This window comes from Cervus elaphus, chromosome 21 (genome assembly GCF_910594005.1).
Source record: "Cervus elaphus chromosome 21, mCerEla1.1, whole genome shotgun sequence".
NCBI lineage: Eukaryota > Metazoa > Chordata > Mammalia > Artiodactyla > Cervidae > Cervus > Cervus elaphus.
The window spans coordinates 74105902-74131974 of NC_057835.1; the positions used below are offsets into that span (position 1 = coordinate 74105902).

General features: G+C 38.4%; 1 protein-coding gene across 1 annotated transcript in view; it reads right to left on the minus strand.

Moving 5' to 3' along the window:
• The window catches only part of LRRC69 (leucine rich repeat containing 69), a 79237-nt gene extending 54092 nt beyond the window's left edge, over positions 1–25145 (minus strand). Inside the window, exon 1 of the mRNA XM_043879262.1 lies at positions 22119–25145. Within this exon, the coding sequence (XP_043735197.1) occupies positions 22119–22301 (183 nt within the window). The 5' untranslated portion in view covers positions 22302–25145. The remainder of the gene's footprint in view (positions 1–22118) is intronic.
• Positions 25146–26073: the final 928 nt, after the last annotated feature.

Below are 26073 nucleotides of genomic sequence, written 5' to 3' on the forward strand. Positions count from 1 at the left end.
TGCTGGGTTCCCGGCCCAAACCTTTGGGACCCTCTGACCACAAGGGTCCTGAGCCTATGCCTGCCCCTGCCACCATGACCTTTTCCTTCCCTTTGCTCTTCTGATTCTCTTTTGCTTTGTTGTTTCACTTGTGTTTCTATTTTTTCTAATACATTTTTTAATTCTCTTAATTTTATTTTTTTTCTTTGTTGCCTTTTATTTTATATTTTTTTCCTTCATGCAGCTTGTGGGGTCTTGGTTCCCAGGCCAGCTGTGAGGTCTGAGTTCCTGTGGCAGAAATGCTGAGTTCAAACCACTGGACTAACAGAGAACCTCAGACCCAAGGGAATATTAATCAGTGTCAGCTATTCTGGAGGTTCTCATCTCCTCATCAAGACTCAACCTCACCCAACTGCCTGCAAACTCCAATGCCAGATGCCTCAAGCAATACAACCAACCAGACAGGAATACAATCCCAAATCAAAAAAATTATATTACAAAAAATGTGGTACAGACAAAGGAATGAGGAGAAAATCTACAAGACCAAATAAATGAAGAGGAAATAGGAAACCTACTAAAAAAGAATTCAGAGTAATGATAGTAAAGATGATCCTAAACCTCAGAAAATAAAATGGAGGCACATATCAAGAAAATACAAGAAATGTTTAACATTTGACTAAAATGTTTGACTAAAGCCTTTGACTGTGTGGGTCACAACAAACTGTGGAATATTCCTAAACAGACGGGAATACCAGACCAACTTACCTGCCTCCTGAGAAACCTGTATGCAGGACAAGAAGTAACAGTTAGAACTAGACATGGAACAACAGACTAGTTCAAAATTGGGAAAGGAGTATGTCAGGGATGCATATTGTCACCCTATTTATTTAACTTATATTCAGAGTATATCATATGAAATGCCAGGTTGGATGAATCATAAGCTGGAATCAAGATTGGTAGGAGAAATATCGATAACCTCAGATAAATGAATGACACCACCCTAATCACAGAAAGTAAAAGAGAAGCTAAAGAGCCTCTAAATGAAAGTGAAAGAAGAGAGTGAAAAAGTTGGTTTGACACTCAACATTCAAACAACTAAGATCATGGCATCTGGTCCCATCACTTCATGGCAAATAATGGGGGGAAAATGGAAACAGTGACAGACTTTGTTTTCTTGGGCTCCAAAATCATCACAGACTTGAAATTAACTTCGGCCATGAAATTAAAAGATGCTTGCTCCTTGGAAGAAAAGCTATGACCAACTTAGACAGCATATTAAAAAGCAGACATATCACTTCCCTAACAAAGGTCCATATAATCAAAGCTATGGCTTTTCCAGTAGTCGTGCACAGATGTGAGAGTTGGACCTAAAAGAAGGCTGAGTGCCAAAGAATTAATGCTTTTGAACTGTGGTGTTGGAGAAGACTTCAGAGTCCTTTGCATAGCAAGGAGATCAAACTAGTCAATCTTAAAGGAAATCAACACTGAATATTCATTGGAAGGACTGATGTTGATGCTGAAGCTCCAATACTTTGGCCACCTGATATGAAGAGCCAATTCACTAGCAATGACCCTGATGCTGGGAAAGACTAAGGGAAGGAGAAGGGGGTGACAGAGGATGAGATGGTTGGATGGCATTACTGACTCAATGGACATCAGTTTGAGCCAACTCAGGAAGACAGTGAAGGTCAGGGAAGCTTGGTGTGCTGCAGTCTGTGGAATCACAAAGAGTTGGACACATCTTAGTGACTGAACAAAAAAGCAAAAACTAAAGAACAAACAGTAATGAACAACACGGTAACTGAAATGAAAAATACACTAGAAGGAATCTATAGCAGATTAACTGAAGCAGAAAAATAAGTGACCTGTAAGATATTAATAGAATGGTGGGAACAATTGTCAAGGAGAAGAATAAAGAAAAAAAAATTGGTCTGACAGTATCAGACAGCTCTGACATTAAACACATGTTTTCTAGGAGTCCTAGAAGAAGAAGAGAAAGGGTCTGAGAAAATATCTGTAGAGATTATAGTGAAAACATCCTTAACATGGGAAAGAAAATAGTCAACCAAGTCCAGGAAGTGCAGAGTTCCCACCATTCTATTAATATATATCTTCTTCTTCAAGAAGAAACACAGAATCACATATTAATCAAACCAACAAAAACTAAATTAAAATTTAAAAATATTGAAAGAAGCAAAGGAAAATAATACAAGGGAGTCCTCATAAGTTTATCAGCTGATTTTTCAGCAGAAACTGCAGGCTAGAAGATAATGGCAGGATATATTTAAAGTGATGAAAGGGAAAAACCTACAACGAACATTACTCTACCCAGCAAGGATCACATTCAGATTCAAAAGGTTTACAGACAAGCAAAAGTCAAGAAAACTAAGCACCATGAAACCAGCCTTCTGACATATGCTAAGGAATTTATCTAGACATTAGACAAAAGATAAAGACAACATCCATAAAAAAATATCCAAAACTATTAGGAAAATGGCAACAGGGACATACATACTGATAATTACTTTAAATGTAAATGGATTAAATGCTCCAACCAAAAGACATAGAGTGGCTGATTCAATACCAAAATAAGACCTGTATCTATGCTATCTACAAGAAACCAACTTCAGACCTAGGGACACAGACTGAAAGTAAGGGGATGGAAAAAAAAAATTACATGCAAATGGAAATCAAAAGAAAGCTGGAGTAGCAATACTCATATCAGACAAACTAGACAATATTTTAATGAATTTTTTACTTGGAGGATAATTGCTTTCTAGTATTGTGTCTGTTTCTGCCATGCATCAACATGAATCGGCCATAGGTATACATATGTTCCCTCCCTCTTGAATCTCTCTCTCACCTCCCACCCGAGCCCACCCATCCAGATGGACACAGAGCACCAAGTTTGAGGTCCCTGAATCACACAGCAAACTTCCACTGGCTGAATATTCTACATACCGTAATGTATGTATTTCAACATCAGTCCTTCAATTTGTCCCTCCTTCTCCCTCCCTGTGTCCACAAGTCTGCTCTCCATGTCTGCAAGTCCACTGCTGTTCTAAATACAGGTTCATCAGTACCATCTTTCTAGATCTCATATATATATGCATTAATATACCATACTTATTTTTCTCTTTCTGACTTACTTCACTCTACATAATAGGCTGTAGGTTCATCCACCTCATTACAACTGACTCAAATCTGTTCCTTTTTATGGCCGAGTAGTATTCCATTGTATACAGGTACCACACTTCTTTATCTATTCATCTGCTGATGGGCATCCACATTGCTTCCATGTCCTAGCAGCTCTAAACAACATTGCAATGAACATTGAGGTACATGTCTTTTTAATTATGATTCCCTCAGAGTATATGCCCAGTAGTGGGATTGCTGGGTTATATATCTAGGTCAGGAAGCAACAGTTAGAACTGGACATGGAACAACAAACCGGTTCCAAATAGGAAAAGGAGTACGTCAAGGCTGTATATTGTCACCCTGCTTATTTAACTTTTATATGCAGAGTACATCATGAGAAACGCTGGGCTGGAAGAAGCACAAGCTGGAATCAAGATTGCTGGGAGAAATATCAATAACCTCAGATACGCAGATGACACCACCCTTATGGCAGAAAGTGAAGAGGAACTTAAAAGCCTCTTGATGAAAGTGAAAGAGGAGAGTGAAAAAGTTGGCTTAAAGCCCAACATTCAGAAAACTAAGATCATGGCATCTGGTCCCATCACTTCATGGCAAATAGATGGGGAAACAGTGGAAACAGTGGCTGACTTTATTTTTTGGGCTCCAAAATCACTGCAGATGGTAACTGCAGCCATGAAATTAAAAGAGGCTTACTCCTTGGAAGGAAAGCTATGACCAACCTATATAGCATATTAAAAAGCAGAGACATTACTTTGCCAACAAAGGTCCATCTAGTCAAGGCTATGGTTTATCCAGTGGTCATGTATGGATGTGAGAGTTGGACTGTGAAGAAAGCTGAGTGCCAAAAAATCAATGCTTTTGAACTGTGGTGTTGGAGAAGACTCTTGAGAGTTCCTTGGACTGCAAGGAGATCCAACCAGTACATCCTAAAGGAGATCAATCCTGGGTGTTCATTGGAAGGACTGATGCTGAAGCTGAAACTCCAATACTTTGGCCACCTCATGCAAAGAGTTGACTCATTGGAAAAGACCCTGATGCTGGGAGGGATTGGGGACAGGAGCAGAAGGGGACGACAGAGGATGAGCTGGCTGGATGGTATCACCAACTTGATGGACATGAGTTGGGGTATACTCCAGGGGTTGGTGACAGACAGGGAGGCCTGGCGTGCTGCGATTCATGGGGTTGCAAAGAGTCAGACATGACTGAGTGACTGAACTGACTGACTGACTGATGGTAGCTTTATCCCTAGTTTTTTTTAAGGAATCCCCATGCCATTCTCCATAGTGACTGTATCAAGTTACATTCCCAGCAATAATGCAAGAGAGTTACCTTTTCTCCATACCCTCTTCAGCATTTCTTCTTTGCAAATTTTTTCATGTTGGCCATTCTGAACAGTATGAGGTGATACTCTGTAGTTTTGATTTGTATTTCTCTAATACCTACTGATGTTGAGCATCTTTTCATTTATTAGCCATCAGTATTTCTTCTTTGGAGAAATGTCTGTTGAGGTCTTCGGCCCAATTTTTGATTGGCTTGTTTGTTTATCTGACAGTGAGTTGAATGAGCTGCTTGTATATTTTGGAGATTACTCCTTTGTCAGCTGTTTCATTTGCCATTATTCTCTTCCATTCTAAGGGTTTTATTTTCACCTGCTCTCACCTCTGATTGTTGTTTAGTCACTCAGTCATTCTGACTTTTTGTGACCCCCTGGACTGCAGCACTCCAAGCTTCCCTGTCCTTCACCACCTCCTGGAGCTTGCTCAAACTCATGTCCATTGAATCAGAGATGCAATCCAACAATCTCATCCTCTGTTGTCCCCTTCTCCTCCTGCCTTCAGTCTTTCCCAGCATCAGGGTCTTCTCTAATGAGTCAGCTCTTTGCATCAGGCGGCCAAAGTACTATAGCTTCAGCTTCAGCTTCAGCCTCAGTCCTCCCAGTAAATATTCAGGATTTATTTCCTTTAGGATTGACTGTTTTGATCTCCTTGCTGTCCAAGGGACTCTCAGGAGCCTTCTCCAGCACCACATTTCAAAAGCATCAATTCTTCGGCGCTCAGCCTTCTTTAGGGTACAACTCTCACATCCATACATGACTACTGGAAAAACCATAGCTTTGACTACGTGGACCTTTGTCGGCAAACAATGAGAATTTTATTAATACTTCTTTTTCCAATCAGGATTCATTTCTTTTTCTTCTCTGATTGCTGTGGCTAGGAATTCCAAACCTATGTTGAATAATAGTGGTGAGTAGGTACCCTTGTCTTGTTCCTGATCTTAGAGGAAATGCTTTCAGTTTTTCACTGTTGAGAATAATGTTTGCTGTGAGTTTATCATATGTGGCCTTTATTAGATTGAGGTATGATCCTACTATACATACTTCCTGGAGAGGTTTTTTTTTTTTTTTTTAATCACAAATGGGTGCTGAATTCGGTCAAAAGCTTCCTCTGCATCTATTGAGATGATCATACAGCTTCTAGCTTTCAATTTGTTTATGTGGTGTATCACATTGTTTGATATGCATATACTGAAGAATCCTTGCATCCCTGGGATAAAGTCCACTTGATCACGATGTATGACCCTTTTGATGTGCTGTTAGATTCTGTTTGCTAGAATTTTGTTGAGGATTTTTGCTTCTGTGTTCATAAGTGATACTGGCCTATAGTTTTCTTTCCTAGCATCTTTGACTGGTTATGGATTCAGGGTGATGGTGGTCTCATATGTTGTTTAGTTTTCCTTGCTCTACAATTTTCTGGAGAAGTTTGAGCAGTATAGGTGTTAGCTCTTCTGAAAGATTTTGGTAGAAATTGCCTGTGAAGCCCTCTGGCCCTGGACTTTTGTTCGTTGGAAGATATTTTACTACTCTTTTGATTTCCATGCTTGTGATTGGTCTGTTCTTAATTTCTATTTCTTCCTGGTTCAATTACAGGAGGTTATACTTTTCTAAAAATTTGTCCATTTCTTCTAGGTTGTGAAATTTATTAGCATATACTTAAAGTAGCCTCATATGATCCTTTGTATTTCTGCATTGTCTGTTGTAACTTCTCCTTTTTCATTTCTAAGTTTATTGATTTGAATCTTCTCCCTTTCTTAATGAGTCTGGCTAATGATTTGCCAATTTTCTCTTCTCTAAGAACCAGCTGTTAGTTTTACTGATCTTTGCTATTGCCGCCTTCATTTCTTTTTATTTCTGCTCTGATCTTTGTGATTTCACTCCTTCTACTAACTTTGGAGCTTTTGTTCTTCTTGTTTTCATTACTGTAAGTACAAGGTTAGGTTGTTTATTTGATGTTTTTCTTGTTTCTTGAGGTAGGTTTGTATTGCAATAAATTTCCCTCTTAACACTGCTCTTATTGCATTTGATAAGTCTTGAGATGAGTGTTTTTTATTTCCTCTTTTATCTCTTCACTGACCTCTTGTTCATTCAGAAGTATGACGTTTAGCCTTCATGTGTTTGTGTTTTTATAGTTTTGTGTTGTTGTTGTTGTTTTCCTGTATTTGGTATCTAATCTTAGAGGACTGTGGTCAGAAAACATGCTTGAAACAATTTCAATTTTTTTATAATCTACCTTGGCTTGATTCGTGACAAGAAGTTATCTATCCTGGAGAAAGCTCCATGTGCACTTGAGAAAAAGTGAAATCTGCTGTTTGTGGATGAAATGCCCTGTGGATACCAATTAGGTCCAACTGGTCCAATGTATCCATTAGAGTTTGTGTTTCTTTATTAATTTTCTATCCGGGTGAACCATCCACTGATGTGAGTGAAGTGTTAAAGTCCCCCAGTATTATTGTGTTACTGTCGATTTCCCCATTAATTGTTAGCATTTGCCTTATGTATTGAGGTCCTCTTATGCTGAGTGCATATATATTTTTAATTGTCACAATTCTTGGATTGATCCTGTAGTCATTATGTAGTGTCCTTCCTTATTTCTTGTAACTATTTTAAAGTCCATTTTATCTGAGTATTGCTACTATTTCTTTTGATTTCCATTTGCATGATTATCTGCCGGGAGCCGTTATGGGGGGTCCCGCCCATGACGAGGTCATGAAGAAAATACCGGGCAGGCAAGACTGTCCGGGACCCCATCCATGACGAGGTCATGAGGAAAGAACCTGACAGGCAAGGCCGTCTAGGATAAGGGACACTCCAGGTTGGCCTCGGCCTCTGCCCCACCCTGTATCCTCCCCCCTTTTCTGCTGTTGTTCTTGTTTGCCCTGCTGCAGATTCTTGTGTTGCCTGCCGAGAGCTCTCCTGCTCCTCTTTCACTGAATGAAGACCAACTTAAAACCCTAATTAATAAATCTCCTGGACGCTGGTACCCTATGAAGGGGCCAGGGATGAAGGAAATGCTTCAATTCAAACCCTTTTGCTGGCATTCTGGCTTGTTTGATAAATATGTGCTCTCATTGCACAAAATGCTCATGATTGTTCTAAACATCCTAAGCACAGTACGCTAACAAAAGAAACTATTAAGCATAGGTCCCTCCACGGGGTGAGAAAAGCCCCACAAATATTATAGCCACGTATACGCCTAATAGAAAAGAGTTTAGATAGTGATTAGCTGGTGACTTCTTGCAGGTAATTAACTTTTAGACTAAGAGCCTGTATTGTGCCATATCTGCTGTTTTTGCAATCCTTTGCATTTCTGTTCTGTAAAAAATGTAATCCTATCTAGTTCCCATGGAGATGACACCTAATAGAAAGAAAATAGATTAACCACAAAAAAGACAGGGAAGGCTACTGAAGTTGCTTAAAGTTGCACCAGGTGCAAGCCATAAATTGTCAACAGGCCTGAAGGCCAAAAGATATTATACATAGAGATTAACCATTAAAAAGGCCCTAATAGGCACAGAACCCTTTGGAGGGGGTGAGGAAGCCCTATTAGAAATACAAAAAAATATTGTTTTAAAAGTGGTTATTAGATCAACATTTGATTGATGTTAATGTGCTGAGGTTGTGCAGTGGAAACTATTGTTAATATAGTTAGAGATCTAGTAAAATAAGAGTTTAGCCCTAGTGTAAAAACAATAAGATAATTGTTCATTTCAACCAAGAGTGCTAAACAGGGGCTGCCTCACCTAAGCCACAGAGTCTTTGTGTGTTAAACTTTTTAGATAAATTTAGCTGAGAATTTCTGCAAAAAAGACTGACTTTTATGTTAACAAGATTGTATTTCTATTATGTTGCAACTAGCTGTACCATGAGACTGCCAATTTTCTGTTCTCTGCTAACTCAAGGCCAGAAGATAATGTACAAAAAATCTATGGGAAAAGACTCTCATAAACAAAAATATACAGAGCACATCTGGTTTCATGAAGGACAAGCTGATGTAATGTTAAACTAAGTCTGTCTGCTTATCTCCCCCTTAGAAATGTACCAACTTAGGGTATGAAGGCTACGGTGAAAAATAAAGCAACTGCCAGACTCTGCCGCATATCCTGGTCTGGTCTCTCTCTCTCTCTCTCTCTCTCTCTCTCTCTCTCTCCCATTCGCCGACGCCATTCATCCTGAGGGTTCCCCTGGATCCTGCTGGGGCTGGACCCTGGCAATTATCTTTTCCATATTCATTCTATAGGCATCATTACCTCTGAATTGCATCTCTGGTAGACAGCATACATAGGAGTCTTGTTTTTGTATCCATGCAGTAATTCTGTGATTTGGTGGTAGCATTTATTCAGCTTACATTTAAAGCAATTATTCATATGTATGATCCTATCACCACTTACTTTATTGTTTTGGAGGTTTTTGTAGGCCTTTTCTTTCTCTTGTATTTCTTCTCCAAGACATCCCTTTAGTATTTTTTTCTAAAGCTGGTGTGGTGCTGCTGAATTTTCCTAACTTTTGCTTGTCTGTAAGCTTTTGATTTCTCCTTCAAATAGGAATGAGATCCCTGCTTGATAGCGTAATGTTGGTTGTAGTGTTTCTCCCTTCATCACTTGAGCATACCAAGCTATTCCCTTCTGGTGTGCAGTTTCTATTGAAAGATGAGCCGTTAGCCTTAAAGGGATCCCTTTGTATGCTATTTGTTGCTTTTCCCTTGGTGCATTTAATGTTTGTTCTTTGTGTTTAAATTTCATTAGCTCGATTAATATGTGTCTTGTCATGTTTATCCTTGGGTTAATCCTGTATGGGACTCTCGGGGCTTCCTGGACTAGAATGGCTATTTCCTTTCAAATGTTAGGGACATTTAGAATAGAACCTCCTCAAATATTTTCTCAATACTGTTTTGTTTTGTTTTTTTGTTTTTTTTTTTGGTCTTCTTCTTCAGTTTGTATATGGGTGTGCTTAATATTGTCCCAGAGGTCTCTGAGACGGTCCCTGTTTATCCTTAGTCTTTCTTTATTCTGCTCTGCTTCCTTTATCCACCATTCTATCTTCCAGCTCACTTATCCATTCTTTCTTCAATTTTTCTGCTATTGGTTTCACCTAGTGTATTTTTGATCTCAGTAATTCTGTTGCACATTGCAGATTCTCTTCTTTATTTCTTCTAGGTTTTGTTAATCATTTATCTTCTTGATATGTGCATCTAGTCTATTTATCTGTGCCTCCATTTTATTTTCAAGATTCCATGTTCCTTCATCTGCTACACGTTTCTCTGCCTCTTCATTTTGCTTAATTTACTGTGTTTTGTGTCTTCGTTAGGTCAGCTAGAAGATCATAGTTCTTAATAATTGTGGAGTCTGTCCCCCATGGGTGGGGCTGGACTAGTGCCTTGTGAAGATTTCCTGGTTGGAAGGACTTTTGCTTGTGTTCTGGTGGATAGAGCTAGCTTCTGTATCTCTGAAGGGTGGTGCCATGTCCAGTAGTGTGTTTTGGGGTGTCTATGTATTTGGTATGGGTTTGGGCAGCCTGTCTGCTAATGTGCAGATTTGTGTTCCTGTTTTCCTGAAGGACTGGTGTGGGGTGTCTGGCATTAGAGCTTGCTGGCCTTTGGGTGGGTTTGGTCATAGTGTTGAGATGAAGGCCTTTGGGAGAGCTCATGCCAGTTAACATTCCATGGGGTCGGGAGTTCTCTGGTAGTCCAAAATCCTGGACTCAGGTCTCTCACCTTGGGGGTTTAGGTCTGACCCCTTACTGTCCCACCAAGACTTCACAGGCCATACAGCATAGAAGATAAGACCTCAAGATTAATGGTGAAAGCACAATGAACAGCCCAGAAAACCCAAAGAAACTCACACCCTTACAAAGAGAAAAGAAGTGAGAAAAAGAGGAAAACGAATAAAAGGGGGGAGAGGGGATAAAAACAGTAGTGAAAAAAGAAAGCAATCAAGCCAATAAACCCATAAATGAAAATGAGTAACAAAACCTAGACTAGCAAGAACACAAAATCAAAAGCATAGCAAAAAATGCAACATAACTAAAGGGTACTACTTTGTCGACTTTGACAACAAAGGTCCATTTAGTCAAAGCTGTGGTTTTTCCAGTAGTCATGTATGGATGTGAGAGTTGCACCATAAAGAAGGCTTAGTGCCAAAGAATTGATCCTCTCGAACTGTGGTGCTGAAGACTTTTGAAAGTCCCTTGTACAGTAAGATCAAACCAGCCAATCCTAAAGTAAATCAACTCTGAATATTCATTGGAAAGACTGATGCTGAAGCTAAAGCTCCAAAACATTGGCCACCTGATGTGAAGAGCCAACTCATTGGAAAAGACCCGGATGCTGGGAAAGATTGAGGGCAGGAACAGAAGCGGGCATCAGAGAACGAGGTGGTTGGACGGCATCACTGACTCAATGGACATAACTTTGCACTAACTCTGGGAGACAGTGAAGCAAAGGAAAGTCTGGTGTGCTGCAGTCCATGGGGTAACAAAGAGTCAAACATGACTTAGCAACTGAACAGTAACAACAACTGTAAAAATAGGGAAATAAAATTAATTTATTTAAAAATAAGATAGCTTTTAAAAAGTAAAAAGTTATACAAAATAAAAATGGAATAATATAGAAAGAACAACACTAGAATAATATGAAAAAGAAAAAAACTATATAGAGTGGTAGTAAGAGGGATGTCCTCATGATTCCTGTGTTTTCCGCCCCACACAGTGTGGTCCAATCAATCTGCTTATTCAGAAAGTTCTCCAGTATTTCTAGGAAGGTCTCTGGACCTGTGTGGGCAGAGTAGGGTGAGCGCAGTCTCAGACCTGGCCTTACTCCAGTCTGTACTTGCTCCCAAAGGCCACAGTTGCCCCTAAAATCCACAGTCTCAGCCTAATTGTGAGGATTTAGTCTGCTACACCTGAAGCTACAGGAGCTAATTCCCTTCCTGTTCTTCAGTCACATAGTCCCTGGTGTTCAGCTTTGGTTTTGGGCTAACCTTTGTTGGGAGACCACCCTCCAGTGTCTGTTCCCCACCTAGGCAAGATGGGCAAAGACCAAGGCTTATTAGGGCCACTTTTTCAATTGGGCTAGGGAGAAGGTAGTATATGGCATCACTCATTGTGACGTACCAATGAGTGTCTGCAGCAGTAGAACCTGCGGTATGTTGCTACAGTCTGAGACATCACATGTGCTCTCCCAGAGGAGTTGGCCTTGGGTCATGGGTCCCGAGGAAGAGCCAAGCTGCTCAAGTTCTGAACAAGGTGTGGGCAGTAACCTGTGCCTGCTCACCACCTGGCGGCAGACGTTACCTGGGGTTGGGACCCCAGTGGCAGTGTTCTGTCTGCTGTCAGGCACGTCTCCTAGCTTTGGCAGTAGCTAGTGGCTTGTCTCCTGCTTTGGGATCATAAAGAGCAGTCATGTCTAATGCCAGGAGCACTCCTACTTGTTTGGCCAGTTTTGGTGTCCACCGCTGGGCATACAGCCACTGTCTGTGACCGCATGGACTTAAGAATGGCCTGGGAACAAAGATCTCTTTCCTCTCTGGGATGCCCAGTCTTTTCCCTCAACTCTCCCAACTGTGTGGTACTAGACCCCTCAGAGTGTCCTCACGGCAGCCAGTACCAGGCCTCTCTCTTGGGGCTAAAACCTGAGCCTCAGCACCCCGACCCCTCCCTCTGCTGCAGGCACAGGCGTGCGAGCCGCTCTTTGGCTATTAAGTGCTGTTCAGCGATGATCTCTGGGGTGAATCCTCTCCTTTTTGCCTTCTGAGCACCCACTGTTGCACTTCCCTCCACCCTGTCCATGAGGGGGTTTCAAAGTGCACAGAAAGTTTTCCTCCTTCATGACTCCCTTCCCAGAATGCAGGTCCCCAACCTGAAATTTCCTCTTTTTTTTTAAATCTTTATCTTTCGCCCTACCTCATTCTAAGGAGATTGGCTTGCCTTTTTGGAAGTCTGGGTTCTCCCTCCAGCGTGCAGAAGGTGTTTGGAAGGAGCTGTTCCATATGCAGATCAATTTTTTATGCATTTGTGGGGAGGGAGGTGATCCCCCCATCTTCTTCTTCCATCTTGGAAGTCCTCCCCAAAATAGACTTTAAAATAAAGACTGTTTCAAGAGACAAAGAAGGTCACTGGGCAAATGAGCAAAACAAGAAAAAGCTTTAACAATTATATTTATGCACCCACCATAGGAGCACCTCAATAAATAAGGCAAATGCTAACAACAGTAAAAGGTGAAAACAAAATAGTACAGTATTTTAACACCTCAAAAAATACCTCAAATATACTAATGGACAGATCTTCAAGGCAGAAAATAAATAAGGAAATACAACCTTTAAATGACACAATACATCAGGTAGATTTAATGGATATCTATAGGACATCCCAGCTGAAAGTGACAGAATATAGTATCTTCTCAAGTGCACATGGAACATTCTCTAAGATAGATCACATCTTGGGTCACAAATCAAGCCTCAGTCAATTTAACAAAATCAAAATTTTATCAAGCATCTTTTCTGACCACAATACTATGAGATTAGAAAGTATAAGATTAAATATTAAAATAAAAACATGCTAGCTAAACAATACATTACTAAATAACCAAGAGATCACTGAAGAAATCAAAGAGGAAATTTTTAAAATACATAGAAACAAATGACAATGAAAACATGATGACCCAAAACTTATGGGATGCAGTAAAAGCACTTCTGGAAGGGAAGTTCATTGCAATTCAACCTCACCTCAAGAAACAAGAAAAATCTCAAGTAAATAATCTAAACTTACAACTAAAGCAACCACAGAAAGAACAATAAAACCTAAACTTAGTGGAAGAAAAGAAACCATAAAGATCAGAGGAGAAATCAATGAAACAAAAATGAAGAAAATGAGAGCAAGGATCAATAAAAGTAAAAGTTGGATTTTTAAGAAGATAAAATTGATAAACCATTAGCCAGATGCCTCAAGAAAAAAAAAGGGGGGGAGGAGGGTTCAAATCAATAAAATTTGAATTGAAAAAGGGAAAATTACAACTGACACTGCAGAAATACAAAGGATCACACGAAAATATTACAAGCAACTATATGCAAACAAGATGGATAAGCCAGAAGAAATGGACAAATTCGTACTAAGGTACAACATTCCAAGACTGAACCAGGAAGAAATATAAATTTAAACAGACCAATCATACGAAATTAAACTGAAACTATAATTATAATCTTCCAACAAATTAAGGTCTAGGACCAGATGGCTTCACAAGCAAATTCTACCAAACCTTTAGAGAAGAGCTAATGCCTATCTTTCTCAAACTGTTCCCAAAAATTGCATGGGGAAGAACACTCCCAAACTTATTCTATGATGGCACAATCATGCTGATCTCAAAACCAGACAAAGACAGCACACACAAAAAAAGAAAATAACAAGTCAATATTACTGATGAACACAGACACAAAAATCCTCCACAAAATACTAGTGAAGAGAATCCAACAACATATTAAAAGGATCATACACCATGATCACATGGGATTTTTCCTAGGGATGCAAGATTCTTCAACATTTACACAATTCAATCAGTGTGCTACACCATATTAACAAAAAAATAAAAACCATCTGATAATATCAATAAATGCAGAAAAAGCTTTTGATAACATTCAAAACCCATTTATGATGAAAACTCTCCAGAAAGTGGGCATAGAGGGAACCTACCTAAACATAATAAAGGTCATTAAAACAAACCCACAGCAAATATCATTCTCGAGAGTAAAAAATGGAAATCATTTTGTCTAAGATCAGGAACAAGACAACAATGTCCACTCTCACCACTATTACTCAATGTAATTTTGAAAGTCCAGGCCAAGGCAATCAGAGAAGGAAAACAAATTTTTTAAATCTAAATTGGAAAAGAAGTAGTAAAACTGTCACTGTTTGCAGATGACATGATACTATACATAGAACATCCTAAAGATGCCACCAGAAAACTACTAGAGCTCATCAGTGAATTTGGTAAAACTGCAAGATACAAAATCAATGCACATAAATCTCTTGTAGTCCTATAACCTAACAGCAAAAGATCAGTAAAAAAAAATTAAGAAAACAGTCCTACTTACCATTTCAAGAAAAAGAATAAAATACACAAGAATAAACCTACCTAAGTACACAAAAAACCTGTGTGAAGAAAACTATGAGACACTGATGAAAGAAATCAATGATGACACAAATGGAGAGACGTACATACCATGTTCTTGGATCGGAAGAATCAATATTGTGAAAATGACTATACTACATAAAGCAATCTATAGAGTCAATGTAATCTCTATCAAACTACTAATGGCATTTTTCACAGAATTAGAACAAAAATTTTACTTTACAAGGAAACACTAAAGACCCTGAATAGACAAAACAATTTTGAGAAAGAAAAGTGGAGCTGGAGGAATCAGGCTCCCCAATTTCAGACTACACTACAAAGCGACAGTCATCAAGACAGTACAGTATTGGCAGAAAAACAGAAATATGGATCAATGGCACAGGACAGAAAGCCCAGAGATAAAGCCACAGACTTATGGTCACCTAATCCATGACTAAAGAGGCAAGAATGCACAATGGAGAAAAGACAGTCTCTTCAATAACTGGTGCTGGAAGCAAAGGAAACTATAAACAAGGTGAAAAGACATCCCTCAGAATGAGAAAAAATAACAGCCAATGAAACAACTGACAAAGCATTAACCTTCAAAATATACAAGCAGCTCATTCAACTCAATACCAGAAAAACAAGCAACCCAATCAAAAAGTTTAGGACAGAAGACCTAAATACACATTTCTCCAAAAAAGACATACAGATGGCTAATAAACACATGAAAAGCTCATTATTAGAGAAATGCAAATCAAAACTACCATGAGATATCACCTCACACCAGTAAGACTGTCCATCATCAAAAAATCTACAAACTAAATGCTAGAGAAGGTGTGGGGAATAGGGAACTGTATTGCACTGTTGGTGGGAATGCAAATTGATACAGCCACTATGGAGAATTCATGGAGATTTCTTTAAAAACTAGGAATAAAACTATCATATGACCCAACAATCCCACTATCTGTCATATACCCTGAGGAAACCATAATTGAAAAAGACCCATGTACCACCAATGTTCATCACAGCACTATTTACAGTAGCCAGGATATGGAAGTAACCTAGATGTCCAACCTAGAAAGAAGAATGGATAAAGAAGTTATGGTACATACACACAATATTACTTGGACATAAAAAGGAATACATTTCACTCAGCTCTTATGAGGTGGATGAACCTAGAGCCTATTATATAAAGTCATGAAGAGAAAGATAAACGTTGTATATGAATGCACATACATGAAATCTAAAAAGACGGTACTGATGAACCTACCTGCAGGGCAGCAACAGAGGCACAGACACAGAAAACAGACTTGTGGACACGGGGGGAAGGTGCGGAGGGTGCGAATTCAGAGAGTAGCATTAAGACAAACATCACTGTAGTAAAATTAGAGAGCCGGTGGAAATCTGCTGGATGAATCAGGGAGCTCAACTCCAGGGCTCTGTGACAACTTAGAGGGGTGGGATGGGTGGGAGGAGAGAAGGAGTTTCAAGAGGAAGGGGATGTAGGTATACCTATGGCTGATTCACATTGATGCTTGGCAGAAACCAACACAATACTGCAGAGCAATTATCCTTCAATTAAAAATAAATAAAAGGCAAAAAATTAAATTTTTTAAAAAGTGGTGCTGGGAAAACTGGAGAAGTACATGTAAAAGAATGAAACTAGAACACTCCCTAATACACAAAAATAAACTCAAAAACGATTAGAGACTATAAAAACTCTTAGATGAAAACACAGGTAAAACATTCTTTGATATAAATTACATCAAGATTTTTTTTGACCCACCTCTTAGCACAATTAAAATAAAAATAAACTGATGGGATCTAATTGAAAGCTTCTGCACAGCAAAGTATAAGCAAGATGAAAAGACAACTCTCATAATGGGAGAAAATACTTGCAAATGAAGAAATTCACAAGGGATTAATCTCCAAAATATACAAACAACTCATGCAACTCAATATCAAAACAAAAAACCCAAGGAAAAAAATATGCAGAAGATCTAAAAAGACATTTCACTGAACAAGACATTCAGATGGCTAAGAGGCCCATGAAAAGATGCTCAACATCACTAATTACTACAGAAATTCAAATCAAAACTATAATGAGATATCACCGCACACTGGTTAGAGTGGCCATCATCAAAAAATATACATACAAGAAAAAAAAAATCTACCTACAGAAAATGCTGGAGAGGGTGTGGAAAAAATGGAATCCTCTTGCACTGTTGGTTGGAATGTAAACTAATACAGCCACTATGGAGAACAGAATGGAAGATCCTTAAAAGACTAGAACTATTATATTACCTAGCAATCCCACTACTGGGCATATACCCTGAGAAAACCATAATGCAAAAAGAAACATGTACCCCAGTATTCACTGCAGCACTATGTACAATAGCCAGAACATGGAAGCAACATAAATGTCCATTGACAGATGAATGGGTAAAAAAGTTGTGGTCTATATATACAATGGAATATTACTCAACCATAAAATGAAATGAAATCAGACCCTTTGTAGAGATGCTGATGGACTAGAGCCTGTCATACAAAGTAAAATAAGTCAGAAAGAGAAAAACAAACATCTTATATTAATGTGGACTGTAGAAAAGTGATATAGATAAACCTATTTGCAGGGCAGGACTAGCAACAGATATAGGGGCCGGACATGTGGAACAAAGGTGGGGAGGGTGGATGAATTGGGAGATTAGGACGACATATATACACCACGTTTGTGAAATAGCTAGTGGGAACCTGGAGCTGGTTCAGCTCAGTGCCCTGATGATACAGATGGGTGGGATGGGTGGGATGGGCAGGCGACAGAGGTCTTAAGGGCAAGGGGGTGTATGCATACATACAGCTGATTCACTTTGTTGTACAAAAGAAACTAACAGAACACTGTAAACCAATTATACTTCAATTAAAATAAAAAATAAATTATAGGGCATCAACTATTTTTTTCAAGTCATTAGAAGCAATTTGAAAATTTCCAGTTTCACTAGTCAATTAGCAAAGAAAAAGAGAGATAAAATCTGTATTCTCTAAAGACTGCTTCCATTTTATCCTTGTGTTGCTAGTCAGACCATAAAGGTAATAATAATTTTAATAGCAACACAAATTTATTTAATAGTTCCAATGTCAAGTACTGAGTTTTATATATATTAACATTTAATTTAATTCTCAAATATAAAGACAAAGATCTTGTTTTTTTCACATCTGTATCCTCAGGACCAGCATAGACACAAGATGATAAATGATAAATATTTGTCAAAAGAATGGACATGTAAAACGGAGAGTTGAAACAATATATGTATTAATAATATTTAAAACTGCCATCTTCAAACAACTCAGGTTTTGTAAGTGTATAAAATAATAAAACAACAGAGTTGAGAGCACCTCAAAAGAGACTTCATTTTATACATGTATTCACTGGTTGACCTTGACAAGTGACTTAATCTCTTTCTGAATCATAAATTTTATTATCATATGAGTGATAATAACTTCCTTGAAAATGGACAGAGTTCCTAGCACTGTGCCAGCTCTCAACATATGAGGGATGTTGTTATTCTATCTGATACCATTTTGTATCAAAATGGTACAAAAATTTTGAAATATTACCTTTGAATTAGGAACTTAAATATTAAGACTATTTTAATGCCATGTAAGTGTTTATGTATATATATATCACAGGAGGATTTTCAATCATTATTAATAAAACTACAACCTGTGGCAACACAAGAAAGAATTCAAATTAACTTTAGAAAAACACATTCCTGGATTTTACAGAAAATTGTTAAGAGTAAAAATTACCATCTTTGAACTATGACGTAAGCATGACCAAGTTATGAAGACCACAAGGACTCTTGCGGCATTTTACCTGAAAGCCACAACGTGCCCTGCCTGCTTTTTCTGTTATATTTTTTTCCTTAGCACTAATCACTACCTCATATTCCTACTTGTTCTGCTGTTTGCTTCTCGAATCTCTTCTGACTACAGCATAAGCTCCATGAAGGCAGGTATTTTCATCTGCTTTTAATTGCTAAGTTACCTGAGACACAGACGGTACTCAATACTTAAGTGTGGCTTTGAATAAATGAAAGCAGAAAATGAGGCTCAGTGAGATTAAATACCTATGTTCAGTTGGTGAATAGCTGAACAGGTTGAAGTACCCAGGACTTCCAGATACTCATCCAGGGCTCAAATTTTCAGCTCTCAAAGTGCTCTCTTTTCTGAAAGTTGTGTTTTCTCTGTTAGCAACTGGCAGAATGAGCAGTATTTCTGAAATGTGTAAATAATCTCTATCCATCATTTGTGGGTTTCTAGCACATTTTATTTGAGGTGCTTCTAGAATGGGCTTCCCTGGAGGCTCAGAAGGTTCATTCACCTGCAACATGGGAGACCTGGGTTCAACCCCCAGGTTGGGAAGATCCCCTGGAGAAGAACTGTGTAAATAATCTCTATCCCTCATTTGAGGGTTTCTAGCACATTTTATTTCAGATGCTTCTAGAACTCCCATTATAAAGGGGAAATACATTTTTTTTCAAAATTCCACAATATTGGAGATTCTATATGAAAAATATTGGCTAATTCATAACAGTCAAACAATAATGCCATGGGCCTGCATCTGTTTGTAAAGCCCAATTTCTAATCAGCTGAATTCTTCTTTAAAAGTAAGATGTGATTTCTTCTTTAAAAGTTAAGAGCTGAGCTGAGCCAGCACCCTGTCAAAGGAAACTGAGCTGGGAAGTCAAATTCTGGGTCTCTTCTAACAGTCAAAGGACGAGGAGGAAAGTAACGAGGGAAGCCACAGGAAGACAAACCAATGATCAGCCTCATCACCTTTTTTTACCTGCGGAAGTATATTTTGCAACCTATACTTTTTTACTAAACAACTACTAATCAAACAGGAGAGAAGAATACACATGTTTTCAAAGATGCAAGAGTTCAAAAAATCTAATTACCGCATGCCTAGTCTAGGGTGGGGCTTCCCAGGTAGTGCTAGTGGTAAAGATCCTGCCTGTCAACGCAGGAGACAAGAGATTCAGGTTCCATCCCTGGGTTGGGAAGATGTCCTGGAGGAGAGCATGGCCATCCACTCCAGTTTTCTTGCCTGGAGAATCCCATGGACAGAGGAGCCTTGCGGGCTACAGTCCAAGGGGTCACAAAGAGTTAGACATGAGACTTAGCATACATGCAGACCAGGATGATGCCTGGAGAGTTATCTCTAGAAAATAAGTGAGTAAACCAAAAAAAAGAAGAAAATATGGTTACAGGAAACACTGGTTCCAATTCAGAAGAACTGCACAAGGATATTCGAGCTGACAGTATCCACCTAACCTAGATTAGCTTAAACTGGGGCAGGAGGATGGAGGCTCCTGGAAGGAAGTCACTCAAGGAAAAAGCACATTTGATAGGATATGTAATACGACCAAGTTTAAAATAAAATGAGGCCATGACAAAGGAAAAAGGCACCAGAACATGTGAAAGACAATTAGGAACTCGAAGGTTACAAAATGGTATATGAGGAACAAAATATAATCATAGTACTTTGATTGGCTCCATGTAAATTTCCTAAAGGAAATCAACCCTGAATATTCATTGGAAGGACTGATGCTGAAGCTGAGGCTCCAATACTCTGGCCACCTGATGCGAAGAGCTGACTCATTAGAAAAGACCCTGATGCTGGGAAAGATTGAAGGTGGGAGGAGAAGGGGACAACAGAGGATGAGATGGTTGGAGGCATCACTGACTCAATGGACATGAGTTTGAGCAAATTCCAGGAGATAGTGAAGGACAGGGAAGCCTGGCATGCAGCAGTCCATGGGGTCACAGGGAGTCGGACACAACTAAGCCACTGAACAAAATGATATTTACTTATTAACAATATACATTTTAGAATTTTAGAATTCTCTGAGACAAAGATTTAAACATTGTAAATACTATACACCTCATAAAGTAAGAAGTCTATAATTTGTGAAGAGGAAGAGAAAATGTGAGCTGAAAGTAGATTACAGATGCTAACACTGTCATCTTACCAAGTGGAGAGTAAAGACTGTAGTTGATGAAAAATAAACAAAGGTTGGGAGATTAGGACTGACACATACACACTACTATATATAAAACAGATAACTAGTAAGGATCTACTGTGTGAAGGAACTCTACTCAATACTCTGTACATGACCTACATGGGAAAAGAATCTAAAAAAGAGTGGATATATGTATATGTATCACTGATTCACTTTGCTGTCCAGCAGAAAATAACACAGCATTATAAATCAACTATACTCCAGCAAAAATTAATTAAAAAAGAAACAAAGGTACAACAATATTAAATTTCAAAGATAGCTATGGAGAAACTCAACATATTAATAAAATTATATTTGGAAGATGATGAAGGTTGATATTTAAAATGGACATATCAAGAAAAGAACTAAAAGCTGTTATATATGGAGGTCAAAATTGTGATTTCTTAAGAACAAATGCACTCACTGTTACTCTAAGGGGGGGGAAAAAATCACACAGAGGTGGAGAATCGGCTCACTCAAATTCCAAATTCTTCTGCATAAAACTCCTCTGTCACATTAGAAAAGTCCAAATCTTTACTGTCGTTCTGTAACTCAAAGGTACTTTGGGAAGTTATTAAAGGGGGAGTTTTGTTGGAGTATTCCCCTATTTCTTGGAAAGACATGTGCACAGATTACAAACTCAAATAATTTTGTAAACCTAAGAAATGAAGTAGGTGAAGGTAAGAAAATAAGAGCTGTTTTTAGAAACTCTCAACTCAAAAGTGATGAACTGGAATGAATCACTATTACTTGGCTGGTTACAGATTCTGTCAGTGCTGATGACAGTTTAGAAATGAACAAAAAGAAAACTACCAAGTTAACATCCCTTGCCTTCTCCCAACTTTAAGATTTTTAGGCAGCTGGAGTTTCACAGAAATGTCATTCATCAGAAATACTTAACACAAGCATCTGGGATTCATTCTGTTGCTCTTTACAAAGGATACTCTTTATTTAAAATGCTAAGTTTCTTTTAAAGACTACTTCATAAGAAATCCATGTTCTGTCCTTCCCATTTCCTGCCAACACTCCATTTCAAAGTGTAGCCTGCTCTAGCAAATTGAAAAGAATCCCCTTCTTACATCAGAAACATCTCTTCATTCCATACGCAACAGCTGCAGTATAGTCCCCAGGGTGTACAGCCTCTCTGGGATCTTCAAACCCACTCTGAGATGGAGCCCCGAGGTAGACAAGTAGATCCAGGCTCCCAAGCCCTCTCCAAATGACAGCCTCCAGAAAAATGAGTGTTGCAAAGATCTAACCCTCTGATGCCAAGTGTGGACCACAGAGCATATGAATAAACTGAAACATCTCCCCCTACCATATGTCATTCCACAAAGGAGAAAGCCTCCTGATGCCTTTCCAGCGACCATCCACATTAATTCTCCAGGGAGCTGTCTCCAGTGACTGAAGCCTTCTTCTCTTAACTCTTTTTTTTTCTTCCTATCTTCCATCCTTAGTTGAAAAAGATAATGCTGTTTCTTACCTGGGTCAAGTTGCTTATCTCTGGGCACATTTTGGAAATTTGGTTATTCCGAAGGTACAGTGTCTTCAGGCCAGGCAGTTTTTCTAATGCTGAGGGTATCTTTGTTATGTTCTTTCCATTTAAGCTAACAATTTTAGTGTTTTTACCACCCTTGAGTGCTCTTATTAACAACCTTTCAGCCATGGGTATGGAAGAGAAACAGGTTCCTTACTACCCATCTTTGGAATCTCTAATTGCAGAATTGGTGTGTCATGGAAACAAAAACATTCTGAGATCTATCATGCTGAAGACGGGAGCACTGGCTAATTTCCTGTGTAAAAGGTAGGGAAGGAAAATAACTGATTCCAGGTTTGGGGCAGGAGATGTACAAGATGACCCTAGAATATCTTATACCAGAAACAGGAAGTTACCAAGGACTAATGAGATCACATCAAAAGAACATACAAGCCACTTCTAAGGGCTTCCATTAGTCTAAAATGGGAAAATTTGAGAATCAGAAAGAATGATGAATGGACCAACATAAATTAAAATCTAGAGCTCATGGTATCATAAAAATAAAAGAAAGCCACTGATTACATTGGAACGTGCTGGGGAACCAACTCTTAAGACTGAAAAATAATAAATGGAAAAAAATGAAGCACTTATTCTGCTTTTCCAGTACAAATCATATTTTTCTGTAACCTAATAAAGTTCTTACTCATAGAAAAATTGAAGCCAATAAATGAGGAAGAAAAAATAGATGTAGAAAATCACCATTTTTGCAAACCTAATGAAATAATGGATATAAATATAAAGATCATAATTGGATGCTAAATGCATTAGGTGAGAGGTTGACAGGGAACTTTTCAAGTATGAAATCAGGTTAATTACCTACTAATCAATTTTACCATCACTAAAATTGAGACAATCATATATTGTTTTCAGGTCTATCATGGTGCCATACAATAAAAATTACACAGCACCAATATTAAATATTCTTGAATCTGAGTTTAATCAGGCTTCTGTATCTAAATACCATTTACAGAAAATATAAGGAATAGAAAAAAAGCTAAATTAATCTCAAGGAAGCAGTCAGCCAAATCTCGAAACTGGGAAATTCTATAAGGCAAATGATATACAATATTTAACCAACAAGTTATGTCATTAATAAAAAGATGGGGAAACTGTTATAAAAAAACGAGACTTAAGAAAAACAACAGTCAAATGCAATCTGTGAATCTTGTTTGGATCCTGATTTGAATGAAAATATTTCAGAGTCAACTGAGGAAATTTGATCATGGACAATGTATCAGATGACAGGAGTTACTAATTTTGTTATGTATAACAATGACATGGTGGTACTATTTTCTTAAAATGTACCTAACATTTAGAAATGCATCTGAATTTTCAGGTGAATTTTTTTTTAATAAGTGGGGCAGAAAAGTGAGCGGACAAAATAGATCAAATAAGATTGACCAAACATTGGTAATTATTGATGATCAGTAATGGGTAATAGGGGTTCATTATATTATTCTTACTATTTTTTGTATAATCTTTGAAAATTTCCAAATGAGTGATTAAGACAAAGGCAAAAGAGTAAGGGAAAAGAAAATGAGGGCAGAGATATTTGATGAGAGCCCCACTTGGGCCAGTTATGAGGCTTGGAGGCATTTGGGCTACATATATGTATCACATCTGGAGGGCTCATTTCCAAAAACATGAACACTATAAAATGCATTCTGCATTCAAAGTACTCAGGACACAGTGCCATCTTCCTCTATAATTCCCCTTATTCATTCAACAAACATTTAGGAGTACCTACTATGTGCAACACTGTTCCACTGGTGATAGAGAGTGAATTAAAATGACAAAAATCTCTAAATGAAATTACATTCTAGAAGGAGAAAAAACAAGCAAATAAGTACACCTAGCGTGTTAGATGGCATTAGATGTTAAGGAAAAAAAAATAATAAAACAGGTAAGGAGTTTGCAATTTTAGGGTAACCTGAGGTTTCACTGCAAGGGTGCTATCAGAGACAGGAGCTTTTCCAAATATGATGATGAAGCAAGTGCCAAAGTCCCAAAGAAGAATCATTAAATTTATACAGGGTATTATAATGAACATCAGTATCATCCTAACAATAAAATAAAAGATGCTGATTAATAGAGTTCCAATTGCTAGAATGATCATTTTTTAGGTACTTAATCACTGCTCTTATTAAAATATCTCTTCCAAGCCTATTTTCCAGTGTCTTTATTTTGATACTATTTTAGTTTCCTAAGAACAATCGTGATGTTACTATCTGAACAAACTAATTATAAAGCTTTGTTTAAAAAAAAGAAGTCTCATAGATACTCATCTCCTCTATAAAGTAATGCTGTATGGCTAGGACTCCAGCTAACACTGTCTAAATGGGTAATTTTTTTCCTGCTTTAAGTGGGTAAACAGGCCAATACAATTTAGTACTGCTTTTTTTTATTATTATTAAATTTTCCTAACCTAGAAAATCTGGTAAACATTTTTAATTTCTCCTTCTCTTATTTCCAGTATGTAATCAGTTCTATTAATACTGCCTGTTCCAGTTATCTATTGCTGAGTAACAAAATACCGTGAAACTTAATGGCTTAAAACATTTTATTCAAAAATTTACCATCTAGGCAGGACTCATTTACCCTCGCATCCTTCCCATCTACCCCAGCCCTGTGCAGGCATGCTCAGTCATTTCAGTCATGTCCTACTGACTCTTTGCGACCCTATAGACTGTAGCCCACCAGGTTCCTCTGTCCATGGGATTCTCCAAGCAAGAATGCTGGAGTGGGTGCCATGCCCTCCTCCAGAGGATCTTCCTCACCCAGGGATTGAACCCAGGTCTCCTGCATTGCAGGGAGATTCTATCTGAAACTCACTCCTTAATTTTACCATCATTTACTGTCTGGCTGGCTGAAGCACAAGCTGGACTCAAGATTTCGGGGAGAAATATCAATAACCTCAGATATGCAGATGACACCACCCTTATGGCAGAAAGTAAAGAACTAAAGAGCCTCTTGATGAAAGTGAAAGAGGAGAGTGAAAAAGTTGGCTTAAAACTCAACATTCAAAATACTAAGATCATGGCATCCAGTCCCATCACTTCACGGCAAATAGATGGAGAAACAATGGAAACAGTGACAGACTATTTTTTAGGCTCCAAAATCACTGCAGATGGTGACTGCAGCCGTGAAATTAAAAGACGCTTGCTCCTTGGAAGAAAAGCTATGACCAACCAAGACAGCATATTAAAAAGCAGAGACATTACTTTGCCAACAAAGGTCCATCTAGTCAAACCCATGATTTTTCCAGTAGTCATGTATGGATGTGAGAGTTGAACTATAAAGAAAGCTGAGCACCAAAGAACTGATGCTTCTGAACTATGGTGTTGGAGAAGAATCTTGACAGTCCCTTGGACTGCAAGATCAAACCAGTCAATTCTAAAGCAAATCGGTCCTGAATATTCACTGGAAGGACTGATGCTAAAGCTGAAAACTCCAAATCTTTGGCCACCTGATGCAAAAAACTGACTCAATTGGAAAGATTCTGATGCTGGGAAAGATCGAAGGCAGGAGAAGGGGACGACTAAGGATGAGATGGTTGGATGGCATTAACGACTCAATGGACATGAGTCTGAGCAAGCTCCGGACTTGGGGAAGCCTGGTGTGCTGCATGCAGTCCATGGGGCTGCTAAGAGTCAGACATGACTGAGCAACTGAACTGAACTTAACTGTCTAGACTGGCTAAGAATGAGCAAGTTTTGCTTTGCTTTTCAAACCCCAAAGTTTGCAGCTCATTTATATTTAATAATTTCTCCTCTTGCTTGTCTTTCTCCTCCATCATTTACTATAGACAGGTAGAAGAACCCAGATAGCACCTTCAATACTCTCTAGAAATCTCCTCAGGGAGATCACTCAGTTGATGAGATATACTTATTTTCCATGTTAA